The 22,739-nt window shown below is 41.4% G+C and overlaps 2 protein-coding genes across 7 annotated transcripts in view; both read left to right on the top strand.

Moving 5' to 3' along the window:
* Nucleotides 1–8,474, top strand: part of TRAPPC11 (trafficking protein particle complex subunit 11) — a 72,359-nt gene extending 63,885 nt beyond the window's left edge. For both annotated transcript variants that reach the window (XR_013394251.1, XM_028744626.2), the window contains one exon: nucleotides 3,982–8,474. Coding sequence is in view for 1 of the 2 variants with exons in the window: in XM_028744626.2 (XP_028600459.2) it covers nucleotides 3,982–4,008 (27 nt within the window). In the remaining variant the exon portion in view is untranslated. The remainder of the gene's footprint in view (nucleotides 1–3,981) is intronic.
* STOX2 (storkhead box 2) overlaps nucleotides 1–22,739 on the top strand; it is a 124,723-nt gene that overhangs the window by 24,663 nt on the left and 77,321 nt on the right. The window contains exon 1 of one of the 5 annotated variants that reach the window (XM_028744628.2): nucleotides 20,186–21,531. The exons of 3 other annotated variants lie outside the window; for them this stretch is intronic. In XM_028744628.2, the coding sequence (XP_028600461.2) occupies nucleotides 21,366–21,531 (166 nt within the window). In that variant the 5' untranslated portion in view covers nucleotides 20,186–21,365. Of the gene's footprint in view, nucleotides 1–20,185; nucleotides 21,532–22,739 lie in introns of those variants that run through there. One more of the 5 variants, XM_077934225.1, reaches the window with a different exon arrangement.

A 22,739-nucleotide genomic window follows, 5' to 3' on the forward strand; every position in this document is an offset into this window, starting at 1 on the left:
ATTACATCCTCTTTCCCTCTTCTGTCTGTTTTAGTTTCAGGTTTGTATAGTGGTTTCCTTTTGCCGTTCGTCTTCTTAGATTCTCTGAGGTCAAGTGGTTACTAGTGAAAGCTGAAATATGAGCAGAGTAGTGTTTTATATACTCTCCACCCCTCACTAATGAGTTCTGTTAGAATTTTCCAAGGCGTTTACAGTCATGGACCAAAACTATACTGTGGGTTGACAAGAGACAGAGCTGCAGTAATATGTAATTATATGTATATCTTTATGTTTTATCTCAAGTATGGATCAGAGTTGAATACAGGATTAGGAATTGGTCAGGATAGGACAATATCTAAAGGCAAAAGCAGTGGGTTGTATTGTGAGGAGTGATTTGTTGCAAGGTCCAAATGGCATCAGATTTGGGGCAGAGTTCATGCACGTTGAGAGAATGCAGGGCTGCTGTTAGGTTAGAGCTGGGCTCAAGAACAATCTGACTGACACGTTTTGTACCAGCTGAAATTTTCAAGTACCATAGTCTTCAAAGGCAGCCCCATATACAGTGCATTAGGGCTGGGTGGTATAGCAATATATAGTCCAAAACTGGTTTGAAGTCCATATCAGAATATCGGTTTCATAGTTTTTGACCTGGCAACATATCGTGAATCATGATGTGTGTTAGGGCTAGGCGATATATCGTTTCAAGTCCATATCATTGTATTGGTTTCATCATTTTTGACCTGGAAATATATTGCAAATCATGATGTGTGTGTGCTATGTCAAAATCCCAATGTGGGGGGAAATGTGAAGCTAGCCAAAGCCTCTACATATCTCCATCCTTATTTAAGACATCGTGATATATCAATATATCACGATGTTTAGCTGGTGATGTATCAGGATGTTGAAAACCAGATAGTGCCCAGTCCTACAGTGCATTGGAACAGCCATGTTGGAGCAGACTGTAGGCCTTTAAGATCCAGTAACCTTTTTCCTACACTGGCTAACTATATGCCTATAGGAATGTTCTAACAAACAGGACCATGACTGCAGTAGCCCTCTCCAACTTTTCTCCAGTAACTTGAGACAGTATGTAGCTAACAAGGAGTGCTTGAATGCCGTGTCTTCCATGCTACCAGAACATCTTGGTATAGAGAAGAACCAGAAGAATATATTTAGGCTGGTTAACCTAACTACCTTCCCTCTGCAATTCTCTGAGCTCGCCACGTTCTCCAGAGGAATGGGCAGCCTTCGGAAGAGTGTGACTGCTGAGGAAAGGGAGAATTTTTTAAACTCCTCTACCCCCCCCCTTTCAGTCACAGAAGACTCAACTGCAGTAAGAAGTACACAATTAGATATGTTCTATTGTTTTTCTTCAAATATTCACATTTCCAGGAAGTGGTTTTTTAAATAAATAAATTATGAGATAACTTCAACAAACCCCTTCTATTAAACTTTAACTTTTTAGTACCTCTTCAAACATTTCATTAAAAAAAATAAAAGATCAAACAAATTCTGATTTTGCTCGTGACATTAGAATTAGGGTTAAAAAGAAGAAGAGAGGCCTTTTTGCAAGTTTGGGGGCAATTTTAGTGAGTGATACAGAGCCCAAAATGGCTCAGGATTTTTTCATACATTTAACAAATGTGTGAGAATTCAAGATGTGGTCTAAAGAAAGCAGTTTCCAAATGTATTAAAACTTGAAAAAAGGACCAGGATTGTTACTTGTAATTTGATAGCAGCAGGCTGTGAAAAACCAGAAAGTTGCCAAAAGATGACAAAGATGTTTCTCAACAAATTTGTGGCGTGAGGTTTTTTAAAAAAATAAGTTTAATGCAGTGAGATCTATAAAAATTGTGCTGGGTGTTTGTTACTTCCAGTACATTGCAACAACTAATGGATATCAGGCCCCTGTTGCTAATTAACCCATAATGCACCTTGAAGGCCTCTTTAGTTCAGCTTTCTCATAAATTAACACCTAGCCCTGTTTTGACATGGAATTTTGGCTACAAGTAACACAGGCAGCAGTTTGTATGCAGTTTGATTCCAGTTGCCATTTAAAGTCTTCAAACACAACAGTTCTTGGGCTGCTCACTTTGGTGGCCCTCAGGAAGGTGGCTTAGCTGCCTCTAGTTCCAGCGGTGTGTTCCAGCACTGCAGTTGGGTCTGGGCCCTTCTGCAAGGAACCGCTTGTACCTTTGTCACAAGTTCCCTATGACCTGTATGTTTGCAGTGGCTCTTACTGTGACTAACTTGGCTTTAAATGTTGATGTGCTTTTTTACGGGGTGGCAACAGCCAGAGTTTAAAAAGAGTCTAATGTACAGAATAATGTATACATACTTACACTGATTGAGTTAGATGCTAGGATAAGCTAATGCAACCCTTAAATCCTAGTCTAGACAAAGCCCTTGTGGCAATGTGAAGGATGCTGTGGAGAGCCAGGGGCACGCCTAATGTTTTTGTAAATTAATGGATTTTCTGGCCCAAACCTCAGTATGGAGGATGTGGAGTGGGATGTAGCTGATACTCTATGGCAGTCTGGCTGCGTGCCTGTCTCTGTTCTCACACTGGTTTGGAAAGGCCTCTTTGAGGCAACAAGTTTCATTTATTCAAGCATTTGGTTGTTTAGCATATTGAGTGCTTCTGTCTTTATTTTCTGTCAATTCAGTTTAGGATTGCTTCACCATTGAGCTAAGAGTTCTTTTTATTTGCTAATTTAAAGTCTCAGAATGTAAATTTATCTCTTTCTTTAATATATACACACACACAAAATATATAATTCCTAATCTATAGTTCAACCCGATTTAAATATTCTGCATACGCATTGTATCCCAGACTAGATTCAGAGTAAGTACAGCCTAAATGCATATGAAGTTAGAATACATGAATACTGCTCTGTTCTAAGCTATTAAGATACATCTTTCCTCAACATGCTTGCCTCTTTGTCTGTATTAGCACAATTGCTTTTGAGTAAAATTGTATTTTGCAGACTTGCAGGTCCTATAGCTTCAAAAAAACCCAAAAAAAAACACACAAAAAAAAACGCTTCCACTTTGTTAGGCAGTCAGAATTCATAGTCTGCAGCAAGAGAATATATGTTAATCTTCTTAAAGGCAGCAGATAAGATTTCAGAATCAGATTAAATATTTGTGTTCCAATGTTAGCAGACCTCCCTGGATCTGTCTGACAATCAATAAATCCTCTTCAGATTCTTTGTTCCTTCTGTCTGCCTTTCACTCTTTTTCAAGTTGTGAGCATTTAAATCAACAACAAAATTTATGCCGTTTTAAAATGTTAAATTTTAAAACAAGACAGGTTAATGTTTTATTTGGTGCTAACTTGGATTTGCATCTCAAGTCTTTGACAGCAATAACTTTAGGGTGCCTCATCTATGTTTAGAGGAGGATTGTTTAGGACAATGTGGGCAGATTAATTCATGCACTTCCTTTTGAGCAATAAAGGGTGTCTTGTGACTAGATCTTTATCATTACTCTCATTGGTATTTAACATAAGAAAAGACTCACTGGTGGATGAATGGTTCAGCTAGGCTTTTTCTGCTGTATAATATACTTTTTATTTCAGAGTTCCAAACTCTCTGTCAATAATACTACAATGCTACTCCTTAGGTGTGTGTGTGTTTTTTTTAATATATATTTGCGATCAACAAAAATGTAGTTGCTACCAGAAAGAATAAACTGTACTAGTTCGGAGGAGAAAATGTTAGTTAGCTTACTTTCTTAGCCAATGTTGTACAGTTCGTACATTCAATTAGCCTAATCACTGAAAAGTATAAACTAGGCACAGTGACTGTTACCACTGATTGAAAAGGTATTTAATGTTATTGCCCTTGTTGGGCACTGCTGCTCATTAGTTGTGCAGTAGAGGGCACTGTTTTTATGTCAAAACATGAGCCAAACATTTGGTTTGGTACATTAGATGAATGCTTTTTAAGTTGCCACTTTGAATTGCTTTCTAAACTGTTGTTTCTGTCTTACTTTTTCTAGCAAAATTCTGGTTTCCAAGAAGATTGACTATGGGAAATGACTGTGAAATAACATCCCCCACTGCCAGTGATACACATGCACATTGCTTTTTATGGGGTTCTTAAAATATTATTTATGCTCACTTTTTTCACCAACAACTTACAGGCTTTGTTGAAGTGATATACAGTATTCTTAATGCTTACATATATGGGGTAGATTTAATTGAACAGTGCAAACAGAACTGTCATCTGATAAAGAATTCCAAAGACTTGCATAGGTGAAAATCTCTGCCCATTAGATGTCATGTTACAGTGCTGTTTCTTGCTGTTCAATCATGTTATGATATTATTAAGCTGCGAACTCAACATGAGCTTTCTTATGATAGTCTTGCATAGCCTCCACTTTGGTTTGAGAAGTGTCCCACTTCCCCCCACCTTTTATTTTGTAAGGAGGCACAGCTGGGCCAACCTATTCCTCAGAGCAGGTATGGAGTGGTGATCAGGCAGAATAGTATGGCAAGGGCCTATTTGTTTACATGGTTAGTGAGTTGTTGTCATATCCTGCTTGCTTTTCTTTAAAACAGGGATGAGGAACCTGGGGCCCTTGAAATGATGTTGGAGTATAACTTCCATCACCCCTAATCACTGGTCATTCTAGCCGGGACTGATGCAAGTTGAGGTCCAGGAACATCTGAAGGGCTACAGCTTCTCCCCTCCTGCTTTAAAACAATCCATTGAAGTCAGCAAAATATTACAGCAAATCAAAATACAATGCAAGCTGTATCAGCCAAAACAAAACATTTTATCATCCTACCAGGCCCTTGCCCAATGTTATATGAAAATGCCTGTTCTCAGAACATGGTGGACCAACTAGTCACTAACTAGGAGGCCAGGTAGTCCTTCTTCAAGAAGGGATGTGGTGCTGCAATTGAAAAGTTTCTCCCCTCCCCTAGTGTACCTACCTGCCATATGGTGAGGAAATTCTGAGAAAGCTTCTGGTGTCAATTGAAGTATGAACAGGTTGTACTATAGGCTAAGCACAATGTTATGGATGTATTGAACTTTTCTCTAAACTTTTAAAATTTATGTTGTTGGTGATTTATATGAAAACCAAAATATTTGCAGAATAGTAACACTTGTACACTTCTCTTGATACAGCAACATAGTCTTAAGTGTCTGTAGCCTGCAGTATCAATCCATTTTATGAACTCTGCTAGGATTGCCTACTCTCCTTTCCCTCTGTACAAATAATGAATTTGCAATAGTATAGTTAAGAAAGTGTTTCAATGTGTGTGTGTGGGGGGGGGCTATTCATTCATTAGAAAGACTTTTTTGTGATCTTGTCATGCACTTTCCGTATTTTGCATTCAGTTTCAATGTAGTACTAAATAGAACCTCCTGAATTGCTTTGGTTTCATTGTTTTTATTCTTGAACAGCAAAGAACCTGGTAACTTGCTTTAGCTGAGTTATTGGAGTCTTAATTATGCAAAACCAAGTCAATGGCTTTCCCCCTTTTTGCCTCAACAATGCTTGCGGGCATATATGACATAGTGTATATGTATGCATTTATAAGTAACATATAAATATGTAATGAGTTATTGTAGCAGAAATGCATATAGATTATGGAGTTTCAAGAAGACATTCCAGTTCCTAATTTAGAGTCATTGAAAGATACCAGACTTAATGTGGTTGAAACCTAAAAAGGCGCCCTGTTATTTCCAGGCAAGTTTGGCAGTGGTTCAATGAAAAGAGAAGAAGTGGAATTGTACTTATGAAGTTGGTTCTATGTGTAGCCCTCCCAGCACATTGGTAGTGGGTGACAGACAATGTGGCCTGGATCTGGAGAGCATAAAACACAGCCCAAACAAGTCAAACTGGCTTTAGCTTCCATACATTGTATGGAATGTATAACATACATTTTCTCTGTATGTTATACTGCTCATTTATTTAATTATTCTGGTAAAAACCTGTATTTGAAAGAAAAGGCAAACGGTGTTCATAAATATTGCTTAGTATGTAACCTTTCTTATATTATACAGTAGTGATTTGTTCTCTTTTTTTCCTAAGAGAGTATCAATAAAAGTCTTTTTTGGAGGGAAAGAATGAGTGTCACATGTCATAGGCCCACCTTTATTCTGAAAATCCATTACAGTTATATTTCTGGATTAGGTCACTAAGGATTGTTTTGTACGTGCAAACCTTTTGTTGACAGTGTGATCAGTCTCAGATTCTTGCTTTCAACAATGTGGATGTAAGAGTATGTGAATTAAAAGCACACCTCTCTATGGGATTGCAGTGCACCTTCTGATCACTGTGGAATTTTTAGGAACTGTGAAGATATCTGGAAATGCTGCAATCCTATGTAAACATGGACACTTCTTCATATGGGACTATCTCGAAAGAGCTGTGGGCATTTGTGAGCCATGATTATGCAAAGAGAATTTGTTGCCTTGTCACATTTGGTAACCAAGCTCTTAGCCTGCGATCCAAGGAGGGAATATATATGCAAATAGGGGAGCCCACGTCCTCCTGGAAGATTTATTCAATTCACAACAACAGTTCCATGTCCACAGGGGCTATACTCTTTTAAAACACTGGTAACAGACTTGCTGTTAGACCTAGATTTTCATTTTTAAAAAAGTTTAAATAACCTTTCATATTATTTTCCATATTGTATTTCTTTCAGTGTGTTGCTGTTTAGCCACCATGGGCTTCAGGTTGAGAGAGAAACAGGGTACATAATTAATAGGAAATGAAATTAAGGAAGCACCAGGCATATGAACAATTCTTCATGTTCACAAGCAAGAAACTGCAGTTTTGAACTGTTTGGGATCCATGTAATGGCGAATGTTGGCTTGCCGCTAAACCAAAAGTGAGGCGAAGTCACAATATGTGAGGGGAGGAAAGAGGGCAGGCAGAGCACAAACACGGGGTTCATTCACATACCCTTTATTTATTTTAGATACAAAGAATATACAGAACAAGAACAGTAAACTTGAAAACATGAAAAGGCTCCCTATTCCACCCATTTCCATTTACAAGTTGGTAGGTGGTTGAAATGGCAATGCGGGTAGAGTGAGCGAGCATGCTCTTCCCTACTGCCACCCTCATCTGTTAACTTGCTGAATTCTTAATGACAGGAGAAGGTTAATGGAATAAAAGAAAGGAGCTCGTGAATCCAAAGATTGTCCATGAAAGGGTCTCGACCATGTTCTCTAGTAACCTCCAGGATGGACTACTGTAATGCACTTTAAATGGGTCTGCCCTTGAAATTAATCCAAAAGTTGCAACTAGTGTGGAATGCAGTTGGTGTCAATGGCAAGTGGGCCAGTCGACCACAACTCCTGTTGCTAAACATCTGCACTAGTTGTCAGTTACCTTCTAGGCCCAGCTCAGGGTGCTTATGTTGAATGGCCTGGATCCAAATGTATGAGATAATGCTTTCTTCTGTGCCACCCTACCTGTGTTGGTTGATCAGTGGGAGAGGCTTTCATGGTGGTTGCTGTGTTAAAGGAGGTGTATAGTCCAGGGACCTGCGGAAGAGCATTTTTGGTGTTGGATCTGTGACACTAGAATGGCACCCCCATTGACGTGCATCTTGCCCTGACTCTGTATTCTTTCAGATATTGGGTAAAAAGCACACCATTTTTGCCAGCTTTTAGTGGTTGACAGTTAAGTCATTTTTGGGGGTGTTTTTGATTATGCTATTTATATAAATTCTGAGAATTATTTTAACGCTTTCATTTAATATGTTTTATATTACTTTTTTTTTTGTAAATTGCTTCTGACCTTTTTTGTTGAAGGGTGGTATAGAAATCTCTTAATAAATAATGTTAAACTGTTGTTTGATGCTATGTGTGAAGAAGTAACTGGCCGCATTTGCACACAACACTAAGCCATGGTTTATTTTAATCATGATCTATTGAACAAAAGAGGATCAACCTTGCAGGTGAGCAAAGTAACTGCAAGTTGTTTTTGTAATACAGTGGTGCTTCGGGTTAAGAACTTAATTCGTTCCGGAGGTGTGTTCTTAACCTGAAACTGTTCTTAACCTGAAGCACCACTTTAGCTAATGGGGCCTCCCGCTGCCGCCGCGCTGCCGGAGCACGATTTCTGTTCTCATCCTGAAGCAAAGTTCTTAACCTGAGGTACTATTTCTGGGTTAGCGGAGTCTGTAACCTGAAGTGTATGTAACCCGAGGTACCACTGTATTGGTTTTGTTTTCTTACATTTTGTGACTCATTCAGGTACAGCCAGTGAGCATTTGAACTGGGACACTGAAACAAATTAGAGTACCATTTCAGACCTAAAAAGGAACCATGATTAAGACAAGCTCAGATTTGTAAGCCAACTTCAAGCCATGGTTTGTTGGTCATATTCAAAACTGTATTTTGTGAGCTTGGTTTGGACATATAAATAATCGCAGTGAAGCTAAACAAACCACAACTTAGCATCCTGTGTGAACAAACCTTCCCCAGAAACTTCTAGTGAAAATAAAAATGTGGCAACTCTTATGTATGCCGACCTGAGCTCCTTTAATAAATTTTCTTTCTCCCCGGTTTGGCATCTAACATGGCTTTCTTCTACCCTCAAGTCCACCATGTGATAACTGCTGTGAGATTTGTCAATAGCAAAATTAATAGAATCTTCTTTATGTGGGCTTCATTCTATATATAATTCTTCTGTGGTCCTTCTTTCTAACTTCCCATTCTTGCGAAATATTTTCAATGCTACTCACCTGGAAAAACAGTTGCTGAATCTTGAAATATGTCTTGATCTCTCCTTTCAGTGCTTTTCTGTCAGTAAGAAAAGTTACACTAATTACTCTTAATCTTCTAGTTCTTTTTGTGAAGAATATTTGACTGCCAGAAAAATAATACGAAATTACTTGGGGGATGGGAAGCGCTATTAAATCATCAGCGCTATAGTAATTGTAATAAGAATAATAGCAAATAGCAAAAGAGTCAAGGCTATGCATTTATGTATAATATAGTTTGCCATAAGTGGTGTTAAAAGGAAAATATTTTTCTTTTGAAATTTGATGTATGAACGTGTATGTCTGTTTTATATCAGTTTACTTTCAGAAGTGCAAGCTTCAGTTTAACTACTATAGATTTGTTCAGATACAACATTCACAAACTCTTAACCAAGGTTAAGAGATTGGGATCAGGCAATGGGGTTGCATGCATTATTATATTTTCTTCCCATATCTTCTTTCCCATGACACAATTTTACATCTGGAGCAAGCCTGCCCATGGTTGCAAATCAGCTTTGGACTGTATGCTACAGTATGATGCTTTCGTTGGTACACTACAGAATCTACCACATATGGGAAATATAAGTTGCATGTACAAAATCTCTGCTGAAATACAATATCCTCTTACCCAGTGGAATCTCTGTTTGAGAGTTTTAGTTTACTTTCAGAAGCAACTGCCTGTATCCCTTCCATTTTTCTTTATCTTCGAGGGCTAGAAAGTTGATTTATTTATTTTTTTAAGATGACATTCAGGATCCTGCACTGCATGGTGAGCTTGCAGGTGTGGATGATCTGTATGATCCTGTTTGTAACTTGGAGGTGAGTGGGAATTCTTAGCATTTCACATTTTTGAAGGATGCAAGTAACCAAGGATTTAAACCACCACCACTGAAGCTTGAAACTGCAGGCAGTTTTTATCTTGGCAGTTTTAATCCCACCCTTTTATGTTCAGATTAGGTACATGTGGGGATGTGCTGAAAGGGTGTTAGCAGGAGGTTCTTTATGGACAGCTCAATAATAGCATCAATCTGCCCCTTCCACCACCCCCTCCTCCTCCTCCTTTTAAAGGGCTGTACATTGAATAGAAATCTAAAAAGTTTAAAAATGCTACTATTTGTTGATATAGATGTGCAGCTTGTTACACAATTTAAATATTTTCTTGGCAAAAAATGTTATCCAAACACAAGATAACACTGCCTTCATTGCCTACCCAAGCGTTTTTGGTTCTTTTCTTTGAAAGGCGTGCATTTCATGTAGGTTTTTAAACACACACACCATTTTCAAAGGTTTGCTTTCTGTCATAGCATGGATTGTCCCCCCAATGCCTAGTTGGTGGGTAGGTAGGAAATGAAAATAACAAAGTGAGTTTGCAGTCATACCCGATGCAGAGACCAAAAGCGACCAATATTTAAAATACGTGTTGGAAATATTGCATGGTTTGCTTTTACCAAATTCCAGTCTGTCCTCGAGTGAAGCACTTACGTTTGGAGGGAAAACATACGAAAATGTACCCTCTTACGCACATAAAAAATGTGCTTTGTCACCCTTTGGGCAACCCATGTGCTTCATTGTGCAGTCAGCACAAGGTAAGTCACTGGGTGTATGCGTGTGGGTGGGTGAATAATATAATTATTACAGCACTGAATTGAAGCCAAGTATCAAATAGCATTATTGCAGAGCATGCAAAGCTGGGTATGGAACATAATTAAAACTTAATACAGGCCTGGCCCACAGGTTTATAATCTAAAAAAGGCAAAATAGAAAAAAGTGGGGTACTGGAGAGAAAAGCTCATGCAAAGGAGAAAGAGAAGCGACGCAGTTTCAGTCCAAATGGCCACTCCCCTAGCAAGTTATTTCTATGTTCAAGCCTCATGGACTCAGCCTACAGTTTTGGCTACAGTTCTTGGGGGCGAGGATTACTCTTGAGCAAGTGTCTAAATAATAATGTCTGCCTCCTTTCTTTTGCCTTCTCTGGGCTTTAGGTGTGAGCCTGTTTTCTCAGCCAAATAATCAGTACTTTCTCTTTGAGGAATGCTTCTGTTTTATGGTGATACACATTACGTGTACAATGAATGTTTCAGGTGGTGGCCAACCCTTCATGTGCCCCTGACTTCTGTGTTATTCTTGCTAGGAGGTTTGAAAAGGACATGTTAATACAGTCACTGGGTGAGAGTCAGCGTCGCACTCTTTTAATCATTCCATCTGCACAAGCATTTCAGTTTTGCCAGATGGAACTATCCCTCCCTCTTCCCCCTGTACACTGTTCTGGAGGTTCTCCCAAGCCTTCCAGAGCCCATTTTGATGGGGAAGGGAGAGGGGGAGCAACCCATTGCACATGTGGAAGTCCTTGCACAGGGCTTCTTCCGCTGACGGGTCTGGTTAGGTAAAACCCTCCCACTGTACAAGACAAACACAGGATGTTGGGTGGCATGGTTGCAAGCCCCCACTACACACATGTACGTGTTCTCTCTCTTCTTCCTTACCCCTTTGCCACTAGATATACCATGGCCTGGTTCACCTAAAATGATAAGACAAAGTGTGGCTTAACAGGACTGCACAGATGTGTAGCCTCCCAGGAAGAATCCTGCGGCTGCTATGCTCCTCCCTGCTCTTTTTTTTTTTTTTTACTACTGCAGCAACACTAATTTGAACTAATGCATGGGTAGGCAGCCTAAGGCCCGGGGGCTGGATCCAGCCCAATCACCTTCTAAATCCGGCCTGTGGACTGTCCGGGAATCAGCGTGCTTTTACATGAGTAGAATGTGTCCTTTTATTTAAAATGCATCTCTGGGTTATTTGTGGTGCATAGGAATTCATTCATTCTCCCCCTCCAAAATATATATATATATATATATATATATATATATATATATATATAGTCCGGCCCCCTACAAGGTCTGAGGGACAGTGGACTGGCCCCCTTCTGAAAAAGTTTGCTGACCCTGAACTAATGTGTCATCTGAATCGAGCACATGACTAAATTCTCTTCTCGCCAACTATGAGCTGTAGCCAAGAATAAACCACCTAAACCTAGTTTGGCTTACTGTGTTGTATGAACCAACTAAATGTATTTCCAAGCAAAACAAGTTGCTCACATGGCTTTTCAGCTAAAGTGCATGTGTAATAGCATCTCAAAAGATGACTCTCATGGATCGTTTTACTCCTGCAGTAAGAAGAATATTTATTGTAGACGTGGCATTTGACCGCCAACCATATGACAATCCATTAACTTTCTATGTAAAATAAAACGTGGCAATAAAAATAAGTTACACAAACAAACTTACGGACAAATTAAATAGTATTTTGGGCTGGGATAAATGCTGGCCTCAACTTTTGTTTTCCACAGTTTTAAATATCTATAGCACAAAGGCCACAAGTTGACATATAGAAGCCAGCTGTACTGCATATTATTTTAAATGACAGCATGCTATAAGGGAAGAAGATAATAAATTTCCTCTAGCAAATGCCATTACACGGTTTATCTGCTGTCCAAATATAACAGTAGGCACCTGTTTGTCTCTTCCCCCATCTTCATCAAAGAGCTCACTAGCAAGCAGGACAAGTTACCCTGTGGCTTTTTAAAAGCTGCTGTCTGTACAATCTTGCCTGTAACAAGAGAGCAGCTGTTGAATGTTTCAGCATTTAACACCATGCCTTAGCACGGTTAATGTTTTAGTTGAGAAACTGAAGGGAAATAATATAAAGCAAAGGGTGCTCAACAGGTGGCCCACAGGCCACATAAGACCATAATGCTATTCTCAGTGCTGCTTCAGCTGATTGGACCCTTCTGAGTTGTTGTCTGTCTCAACATACATCACTGTAGTGATGGTTACCTCTGCTGTTGCTTTGCTGTCCCTTCCAAGCGACTGATAGGTAAACTGTGAAATGTATGGCTCACATGAATCTTGGCAGTACCAGTGCAGAGCAGTTACAATGTGGATGTTTTCAAGTCCCCAAAATGAGAAGCACCTGTATCCTCTACATGCCAGTACAGTACTGTCTGACACACAAGGGTTGGAGGAAAGTACAGTAAAACAGGATCCAGTCTTAAGTACAAGTTTGAGAGGACATCATTCCTGCCCATTGGCCATGCTGGCTGATGGGAGCTGGGGGTTGAACAGCGTCTGGAGGGCCACAGGTTCTGTACCCCTGCTCTAAGGATCATGCCAAAATTAGCGCACTGTATAACCACAGAGCCTAGGACTTGCTGATCAGAAGGTCGGCGGTTCGAATCCCCGCAACGGGATGAGCTCCCATTGCTTGGTCCCTGTTCCTGCCAACCTAGCAGTTTGAAAGCACGTCAAAGTGCAAGTAGATAAATAGGTACCACTCCGGCGGGAAGGTAAATGGCGTTTCCGTGCGCTGCTCTGGTTTGCCAGAAGCGGCTTAGTCATGCTGGCCACATGACCCGGAAGCTGTACGCCGGCTCCCTCGGCCAATAAAGTGAGATGAGCGCCACAACCCCAGAGTCGGCCACGACTGGAACTAATGGTCAGGGGTCCCTTTACCTTTACTTATTGGTAGCACATTTCTGCTAAATATGTCTATTTATTCTTACAAATTTCAAATCAATTTCAAAATCAAACAGCAAGACTGAATATTGGGCAGAATCTTCACAGCAGTTTTCATGTTCTCATGCAGCAGTACCTCTCTTTTCTGAACAGCAAGCTCTTCCTCCCTATCACAAGCTACTCCCCCCCCCAAAGTTGAAAAAGTTTGAAAAGCACCTTGTAGTGCTATGTGGAGATGCGCTGCTACCTGAGAAAAAGAAAATGATCTTTGCTTTTGAGATCCTCCAGATTTCAGCCCTTGACATGAGAAATGTACTAAACCCTTTCCCCCTCTGCTTAAGCTCTGTATAATGTTGTACATATTATGAGAGCTGTGAAACTTGTAAAATCTTAAATCAACCAGGTGAAACTTGAGGATATTTATAATACCTGGGGGTTTTTCCCCCTGAAAACACATGCTCTGTGCTTTTTTTCAATAGTGAGGCCCTCAGTCCATCAGAGAGCCATGATGTGTTTTGGAGACGACATTAGTCAGCACAGCACAGCCCCTTGGTTTCAATAAGACTTACTCCCTGGTAAATTGCATTGGGTTTCAGCCTTAATCGCTTTCCTTGCTCTGGCTGTGTTTGCAACATGCCATTCTGCTTTTTGCTCTCCACACCTTCTCTGCATCTACTTTCCATAACTGTGCCATCCCAGTGATCACCCCCCTCTCCACTACTTACCCTCATTTGTTATTTGACTCATTCTCCAGAACTGCTGTTTTGTGGTTCATCATATTTTAACCCAACAGTGTACTTTACTGGTCAGAAAGAAATTTTAATCCAGAACTGAGAAACGCCTGGCAGGGGCAGCAACATTTGCTTTCCCATTGGCTCATTCTCATTCAAGCCAATATTCAGGGTAAATCCAACAGGATTTGCCAAAGCCTTTCCTTTAGGTGCCTTAGCTGCTCCTGTTTGCTAGTATGTAGAAACTTGTATGCTGTGAACTGCTCTGAGATCTTTGAATGAAGGGCAGTATACAAATTTAAGGTAGGTAGGTAAGTAAGTTAAGTAAGTAAGCAAGTGAGTGAGTGAATGAATGAATGAATGAATGAAGATGCATAATAAGTGGCCTAAGAGGAAGAATTTTGTAATGACTCTGAGCAAAAGGGAATTTTCATCATGAGAGAAAGTGGCTGAGGTGCTTGTGGGGAGAAGGTTTTTGGGATCAAAGGCTCTGCTAGGAACTGAATGAGAAGCCTTATTCATTTTCTACTGAATATGAATATGGGGGCCTGGGGGCCAAATGCAGACCTCCAGGCTGCTCTCTGTCTTGGAACTCTCCCTAGGCCACACCTTTCACTGGCTCTGCTATACACTCCAAACAGTTTTGCCAAGTTTGGAATGTGTCCTTGAATTCTGATAATACATCTTGCTTCTCTGAGAGGTGACTGTTGGGACGGGTGCATGAGTGTCTATAAAAACTAGTTCAAACTACATTTCCCCATTACGTGCGCATGTGGGAGACAGGGAAGAAAGGTTAAATTTACATCCATTGCCTCTGTCCTTGCATGTGGCCCTTGAAAGGTTGCCTGGGAGAGAATGCATCCCTTGAACCGAAGAAGGTCCTCCTAGCTCCGTCTTGGTGTGTTCAGCAGCATCTTAAGAACAGGTTGTGTGCACCTTATTCAGGTCACATTTGCATGGAAAGCTTCTCTGGTTATGTCCGTGTGAATGGCAGTGACTGTGGGCCCCTTTCTAAGGACTCTGTATTCAGTCTTCCTTCTCACTGTCCCCTTGCCTGACATAGAGGACGGAGTATGAACTGAAGAGGATTAGGATTTATTAAACTGAAGTAATTGTGGCGCTGTGGGTAAAACCTCAGTGCCCAGGACTTGCCGATCGTATGGTCGGCGGTTCGAATCCCCGCGGCGGGGTGAGCTCCCGTCGTTCGGTCCCAGCTCCTGCCCACCTAGCAGTTCGAAAGCACTCGAAAAGTGCAAGTAGATAAATAGGGACCGCTTTATAGCAGGAAGGTAAACGGCGTTTTCGTGTGCTGCGCTGGTGCTGGCTCGCCAGCTGCAGCTTTGTCACGCTGGCCACGTGACCTGGAAGTGTCTTCGGACGGCGCCAGCTCACAGCCTCTAGAGCGAGATGAGCACGCAACCCCAGAGTCGGACACGACTGGCCCGTACGGGCAGGGGTACCTTTACCTTTACCTTTTTAATTGTTCATGCAAGCATGGCTGCAGGTATTTCGAACTGAGGTGGTTTCCTGCTTCACTTTCAACTCTTTAAAAAATGCAGGGTAAGAAGTATGAGCCTTGAGTCATAGGTTGCCACCTATGAAATGTGTACCTCTGAGCACAAGCCTTTGGATTAAAAAGCAGAATAGGATATAAGTCAGCAAAACCTTTCTTCTCTCGATGGGACATTTAGAGAATGGGGAATCTAACCGGACTAAAAGTAATTGTTTGTTTAAATAAACACATTGTAGAACAAAGGAAAAGAAAAGCTGATGGAAGAGAAGTACTGCATTCCTGTTATTGTGCATCCCAGAACCACAAGAAGGGAGAGAAATATGATCTGAAATAAGCTTAAGAGGTTCTGTAATTAAGCCTGGATTAGTACAATAGCATAATATACCTGTTGCCCTTCTGCAGGTAAGTGGCAGACTAGCCTGAGGAATCGCTTTGCTGCCTCTCTCTGTATCTCTCAAGTTTTTAAAAGACAAAATTTGTTCAAACATTGCATCTAAGAAGATAGACCCTGAAATGTGTCAAACTGGCAACTGTGGTGCTAATTCAATTCCATCAGTGGAAACAATCTTATACGTACTTAGGATGGAGACAGCCAAAAGATTGTGATTCTTGCCAACTGTTCCTTTTTGTGGCGCCCTTTGTATATCTGATTTGGATGATGCGGAGCATTTTTTGAAAGGGAACAAATTAAATCAGTGGCAGACATCCTAAGAGAGATGCTGTACTGTGTCCTTTCTTCATGGTACTTTGCTTAGTGAACCTCAGTATCAGTGTGGGAAAGACAAAACCTGGGACTTCCTGTAACCCAGTATTGGGCCGCTCATAAAAGTCATTTCTTTTGAAAGTGACCTGAAAAGGGATAGAGGGGGAGCACTGCAGCATTTGTAATTGCCAACTCATGTGTATAATAAATCCCAATTCCTTTTCTCCGTTTAAGAAATCCCAGCCTCTTTTCCCCTGCTCTTAAGATTCAGGACTCTTACCAAGTGGTACATTAGTTGAAGCTCTGTGCCTGCACTCTCCCTGTGTATAACATCCACACTCATTGGGGCTTTTCTGTTATATCCAGCATAGAACTTTAACCAATATATATTTTATTCACTGAGTAGCCATTGCCCCTGAACTCCTAAACTAGTTGGTTTTGTTGTTGCTTACTTCATGTGGAAGAGATGGATGGATGCAGAGCTCTGTTTTCATGTTTGAGCTTTCCAAACAAAACTTTTCATCATCTCAGCCTCTCCCCCCTTTGAACCTTTGAACTCTTTAAGGTTTCAATTAACATTAGCAGTTGAAGGCTGAAATGCGTACATCTTCTGATGCTTTTTGCTTGTTAGCTTTTTGCTTGACCCCAGACCAAAATGTCCACATTTAAAGGCTAGAGAAACTGCTGGTGTCCCACTAATGCCAATCTAACACCAGCTTTCGGACTGACTAAAGAAGCTCGCAAGAACTGATCCAGTGTCCCAGAGATGAGCATTGGCAAAGCAAATTGACAATACCACCCCCTGCTTCTTGCTTCTAGTATGTCATAGACAGAAAGAAGCACTTGAGCATGGGAAATACATCTTCATCTGTCATGGCTAAATTCGACTGAAATGTACCCTCCACTAACTTGTTTAATCTATTTGAAGCCATTTGCCTTTTTCGTTTCAACACACTGGGTTGACATTCTTGGTGGACTTTCTATTATGTTCAGTTTATTAGGTAGCTGCAGCCAACTTATGAATGTGCATTGTGTAGTTATGATTGTTTGTCCCTAGCATGCATTACTTTGCTCTTACTAGCAGTGAATTTTATTTGTTAGTATATTTGTTTATCCAGCCAGTGTTGAGAGATCCCCTTCTGTCTTTTTTCATGACTGTTTTGAGCTTTGTTATTCAGTTTACTTTGGTGTTGCCGGTAAACTAAACTAGAAGCTTATTCAGTCTTATCTCCAAATAAGTAGTGCAATCCATATAGAACTTCCAATATTTATTACTTTCTTTTATAAGAAGCATCCATTTGTTCATGCCTAATTACTTTTGAAGTTGCACCTTTCAAATCCATGACCTTTTAAAAATGTGAAATATTTTGGCAATAATGGATATAGGGTTTTTATGTATTCATTCCTACGTTACAGATAGGCCTATTTATAATTATATGTAGTGAGAACCTTTCGTTGTTTAATATGGCTTTCAACGGGGAAACTGTTGCAGTCTTTCACAGATGGTTAGCAGTGTGTATATATAGCGTGGAAGGGCTTGTGGAAATGGTAGTTGTGTTCTTCTTTGTGTTGTACTGGAAGAAAAGTGGGGAACATTAAGATGGTGGTATCTTGAGTGGCAGAAGTTTGGCAGCTTGACCTGGAAACCTCACTGACTTGAATTTATTCCTGCTGACTTGTTTGGAGCAATGACACTGTGGTCCATTGAAAATGGTCTCCCATGGCTTTCCCATGTGACTTTTTTGTTTAAATGAATCCCTGCCACGTTTAGCCTTAGCGATATTCTCCAAGAGATGGCTGTGTAATGGATGGTGCAATGACTTTTCTGCAGAAAGATTGCATCCACCACTTTTTCTCCTTTTAAGTCAAAGAGAACCATATGGCGGTTGTCATTGGTAAATTAAACTTGTGCTAATGAGCAAAGCTACTTCTTGGTCTCTGTGATGAATTAATAGTAATCTGTAAAACCAATGAAGGCAAAGCACCTCTTTACACAATCTGTTACCTTGGCCCAAGGTTAATGTTTTGAACTCACTTCAACCTCTGACTTGTTTACAAATCCATGGCCGAATTAGAAGTTGAAAGGAGGTGAAAGGAGGTCCACAACCCCAACCATATCTATGGTCCTTAATTCACCTTTCTTTCATTACTGTAATGATCAGCTGAACAGCAGCAAAATTACCTATGGAAGGTGATATTTAAAATCCCCTAGAGAAACATGGTGACCTTGAAGTTGGTTTAAGATTCTGCCTTGCTCTCAACCCAGTAACTGCAGTTTCTCCATTTGGATGAAATGGGAACTACCATTTATATATTTTATGCTGTTGAGAATTGCAGCATGGCAAGAAAAGAGGAGGGACGAATGTTTAGCAGCAAAGTATTTTTCAGGTGGCAACTTGGGTGACTAATTTCATGTATGTAACATTGGATATCCCTGGGCAGCTTTGAAGTATTGATGACATCTCTATGAAAATAAGTGGCAGGAAATGTGTTCTCAGGGACTAGGAAAGGAAGAAGTTCTTCTTAAAACATTTCTAGTCCTAGTGTGGCCTTCATTGACTCTGGGGAGCAAAAGCTTTGTAGTGACTAGTGAGCCCAGCAATGAAGAGAGAAAAATGTCCTGGGCTCTTAATCTGTTACTTTGCATATGAGAAGTTAACCCTTTCAGGTCCACACTGAAAACTATTGTTGGAAGTTCAATTTCACTACTCTCATCCATTTCTTCAGAGTATTGTTTATATAGCATAAAAGGACTTTTTTAAAAAAAGTGAACAGGTGAATGGCTAATGAAAACATAGAAATGTGTGTGTGTGCGCATGCTGGAAGGGTAGTAGCCTCCAAAGAGGCTCTTTATGTCCTGACTGTGACAGAGACATGATAAATAGGGACTAGAGAGAAAATCTTCTCTGTGGTCACACCTAAATTTTGGGACTCTGTGCCCTTGGAGATTTTATTGGCCGCCTCTTTTATGGTGTTTCGCCATGAGGCAAAACCTTTCCTGTTTTAGGCAGGTGTGTGTTTTATTCAGAATTTTTTTTTTACCTGGAGTTGTGTTTTTTTATCTGACGCCTTACTTTATCTGCTGTTCTAGTCTATTTGTGTTATATTGTACCTTATAAATTTTTATTGTACTTTTTGGTTGCTTTTGATTGCTTTCAGCTGCCCAGAGTGGAATGTAGGCACCAGATAAAAATGTTCCTATAGATAAACAAGGCCTCTGAATTGTTTGATAGTAAATAATGTTATTCTGAATGAAAATTATTGGCCTTAAGAGCTCTTGTGGTTAAAAACAAGCATAGTTAAAATTCCTTTTGGTGGAGAGGTAAAAGGGGTGGAGGGGGTGGGGTGTGTGTATCCCTCTAAGTCTCCAGATAGAACAGAATCCTACAGCCTTCCCACAGTCATTCTCTGGCTGCTTGGGTGCTCTCCAGCTCACAGACATCCCAAACAGAACTGGACCTCTCTCCTTTTAGTACCCTGCATGCATTGTTGTCTCACAATGATTGGCTATTGGACTAGAAACAGCTGTACCAAGCCTTTGGTTTGCAAAAGAGATTACAGGCCTTTCTCATAGAGTCTGATTGGTTGGCAGTGTGTGCTGAGAGAGAGAAGGGCCAAAGTAGTAGTAGTAGTACTAGCTGCTTCTAGGCAGTTTGATTACCGGTACTTTTGTCCTAGAGTTCCTCTCCAGCTGTCAAATGAATGGGTTCCCTCCACCAATCTCCCTCCCCACCCACCCTTTCCAACATCAGTGATTGTTTGGGCAGGCTAAGAAATCTAGCAGGCAGGTTTGGTTTCAAAAAACAAAACAAAACAAAAAACAAAGGCGTTTCTGTTTTTTCTTTGTAAGAAAAAGAAAAGAGAGGAGGTAGAGGCTGGATTGTTATTTTAAATTTTTTTAAAAAATACAACTTTGTATGTAAATACGCACAAGCTGATTATAGGCTGGGGCACAAGCGAAGGTTTGGGTGAGCCCAGGGCTATTTTACATGAGAATGTGCAGCCCGACTGGCTGAGCGCGTCTAACTTAAGGCAGCTCCTTGATTAGCATAAGACTGGGTGGCTGCCTTGTTTCCTGCCTTCAATAGCTATTCACTGTAGTCGAGGCGGAGAGGAGCAGGGAGGCAAGGCAAGGCAAACGCACCGGATTTGCAGAAAGCAAAGCGCGTTGGGCTTAATCTCGCGGTCCGGCTGCCCCCCAAGGCTGGAGGAGCTGGCACGGCTCGACGGGCGCAGACGTAGGCAAACACAGGCGGTGATGGGAAAAGAGGAATAAGCGTGCATGCGAGAAGGAAGGAAGGACGGCCGGCTGCAGGAGCCTGGAAGAGACGGGACTCGGGAGCCCTCGGCCATGATGACCATCTGCATCGAGCACCATCGCTGCTGCCTGTAGGTTTATGTACACCTTGAATGGGCGCGCGAGCGAGGGATCCTTGCTCTGCCAGTGCGGCAGGAGGAGCTGCGAGAGCTGCTAACGGGGAGAATGGTCGCTGCTGCTGCTGCAGCCATGATTTTTCGGCTGCTCCATTGATGTTTTGCTCGGATTCTGATAGGTTGGAGAAGGGCGGGGGAAGCCAGCCTTTGGCCGCTACCAGCACTTCCCCGCGATTCCTATGGCATTGCAGACCCGATGCTGCTTTGCTTTGCTCCCTGCCGTCTTTCGGGTCAAGCCCAAAGGCAGCCTGCTTTGCCTAATTCGCCCGGGCCTTTTGTGTTGCAGATCACAGTTGGCCGAGCCTTTCTGTGCTGAATCGACCTATTGTTTTGGGACCCCAGAGCTTCCACGCTGCAGATCGCTTCTCTTCTCCCCCCCCTCCTCCCTTTTTTTCGGTCGCTCTCCTCCTCCTCCTCCACCGCCACTACCCCCCCGCCTTAGAAGCCACATAATTTGCCTCTCTTCCACATGACTCTGGAAGCTACAAGCCGGGCTTGAGCGCCAATGAAGTGTAATGCATTGTGGGACGTGTGTAAAAGAATTGGATCTTTCCAAGGGGGGAAAGGAAAGGACCTGCGGTCTGCTTGATGGACAAGGTAGTGGCAAAATGTTGCTTGCAGAGCCGACCCGAGCGGTGCCTGTAAAGAGACGTGTGTAAAACGAGTGCAGCGAGCAAGCCGTGAGGCCTCCTGGCTCATGCCGCTGCTGCTGCTGCTGCTGCTGCTCGTGGTGGATTAGACTGCAGGTAGCCTCAAAATGAAGAAGACGCGAAGTACAACCTTGCGGCGAGCCTGGCCTAGCTCTGATTTTTCTGACCGGGCCTCTGATCGCATGAGGTCCCGCAGTGAAAAGGACTACCGCCTGCACAAACATTTCCCCCCAGCTTTCCTTTCCCAGGCTTCACGGGGCTACATGACATCTGGTCAGTAACTGGCTGTGTGTGTGTGTGTGTGTGTGTGTATACATCTGTATGTTTGTTTCAAGGCATGGGCTCGCATGTTTGTTTATCTCCCCTGTGCTGTGTAAAAAAAAAAAAGGGGGTTATCTTGTGACTGATTAACATAGATTGTAATGAATAATGCAATTTCTTTTAAAGCTCACATCCACCATTTTGTACCTCAGGAAGATTCACAGCAGGGCCTGCTCAATATGGTGTTTAAAGCCTTCCAGCCCCCCCCCCCCGCTTCCCCCTAAAATAAATGGAGAGAAAAATGGTCAGATCAGTATTTTCAACGAATCAAAATGCCTAGTAGATGTGATCCCAGAAGTCTCTCCCCCCCCCTCCCAAATCTGCATCCCTGGTCTCCTTCTGCTAAATCATGATTACCAAATCAGATATTGTCTCTTAATCCAGCTAAATGCAATTATCTCAATAGGCATTTCTGCGTTTCATTTTCTAAACAACAACAAAAAGTGTCGCTGCTGTTGGGGGTTCTGTGAATAGAGCCTTCGTGTCCCAGTTGACTGTTTTTGTCTAGGGAAGTTCTTTTTGGTTATACAGAAATAAGTATAAATATAAACATTTGTGTGTTAGGAGGACAGGGTGTCTGTGGATATGTATCACATGTGTATGTTCATCTATTCAATTGCTTCAGTGGAAGCTCTTTAGAAATAATGGACACTGCACCAACATGCTTGTGCATGCATGGCAGGATAAGAGCACAAACAATAAAGCTGTGGAAAATTATAACAAGGGGAAACAGTCATCTTTTAATAAAAATTATGAAAGGAAATGCTTCATCCCTCCCTTTTAATGATGCCTTTATATTCCATTCATTCTATGATTCCCTTTTGAGATGTTCAGGAGGGAACAGGAAATAATCTTTAAGAGAATGTTGACGAGAAGGACAAAATATCTTGGAAGCCTCCTTTGTTGTTTGAGTGCTTCGTTAGTGTGACAACCCGACATAATGTTTCATGACCATGATGCCAAATATTCCATTTATCATCAAGGCATATTTTTCCCTGTGAGACTCACTTTAGCTTAGAGAAATGAAGATTTCTTATACGTATCTAGAAAAGGTTTTCCATCTCCTTCCTGTATCCCAACCCCAGTTTCAAGTCAAACTTAGTGGTTATCAGCAATTTACATACCTAACTTATTCCTTTGCATTCTAATAAATATGTCTC

This window comes from Podarcis muralis, chromosome 9, assembly GCF_964188315.1.
Source record: "Podarcis muralis chromosome 9, rPodMur119.hap1.1, whole genome shotgun sequence".
NCBI classification, from domain to species: domain Eukaryota; kingdom Metazoa; phylum Chordata; class Lepidosauria; order Squamata; family Lacertidae; genus Podarcis; species Podarcis muralis.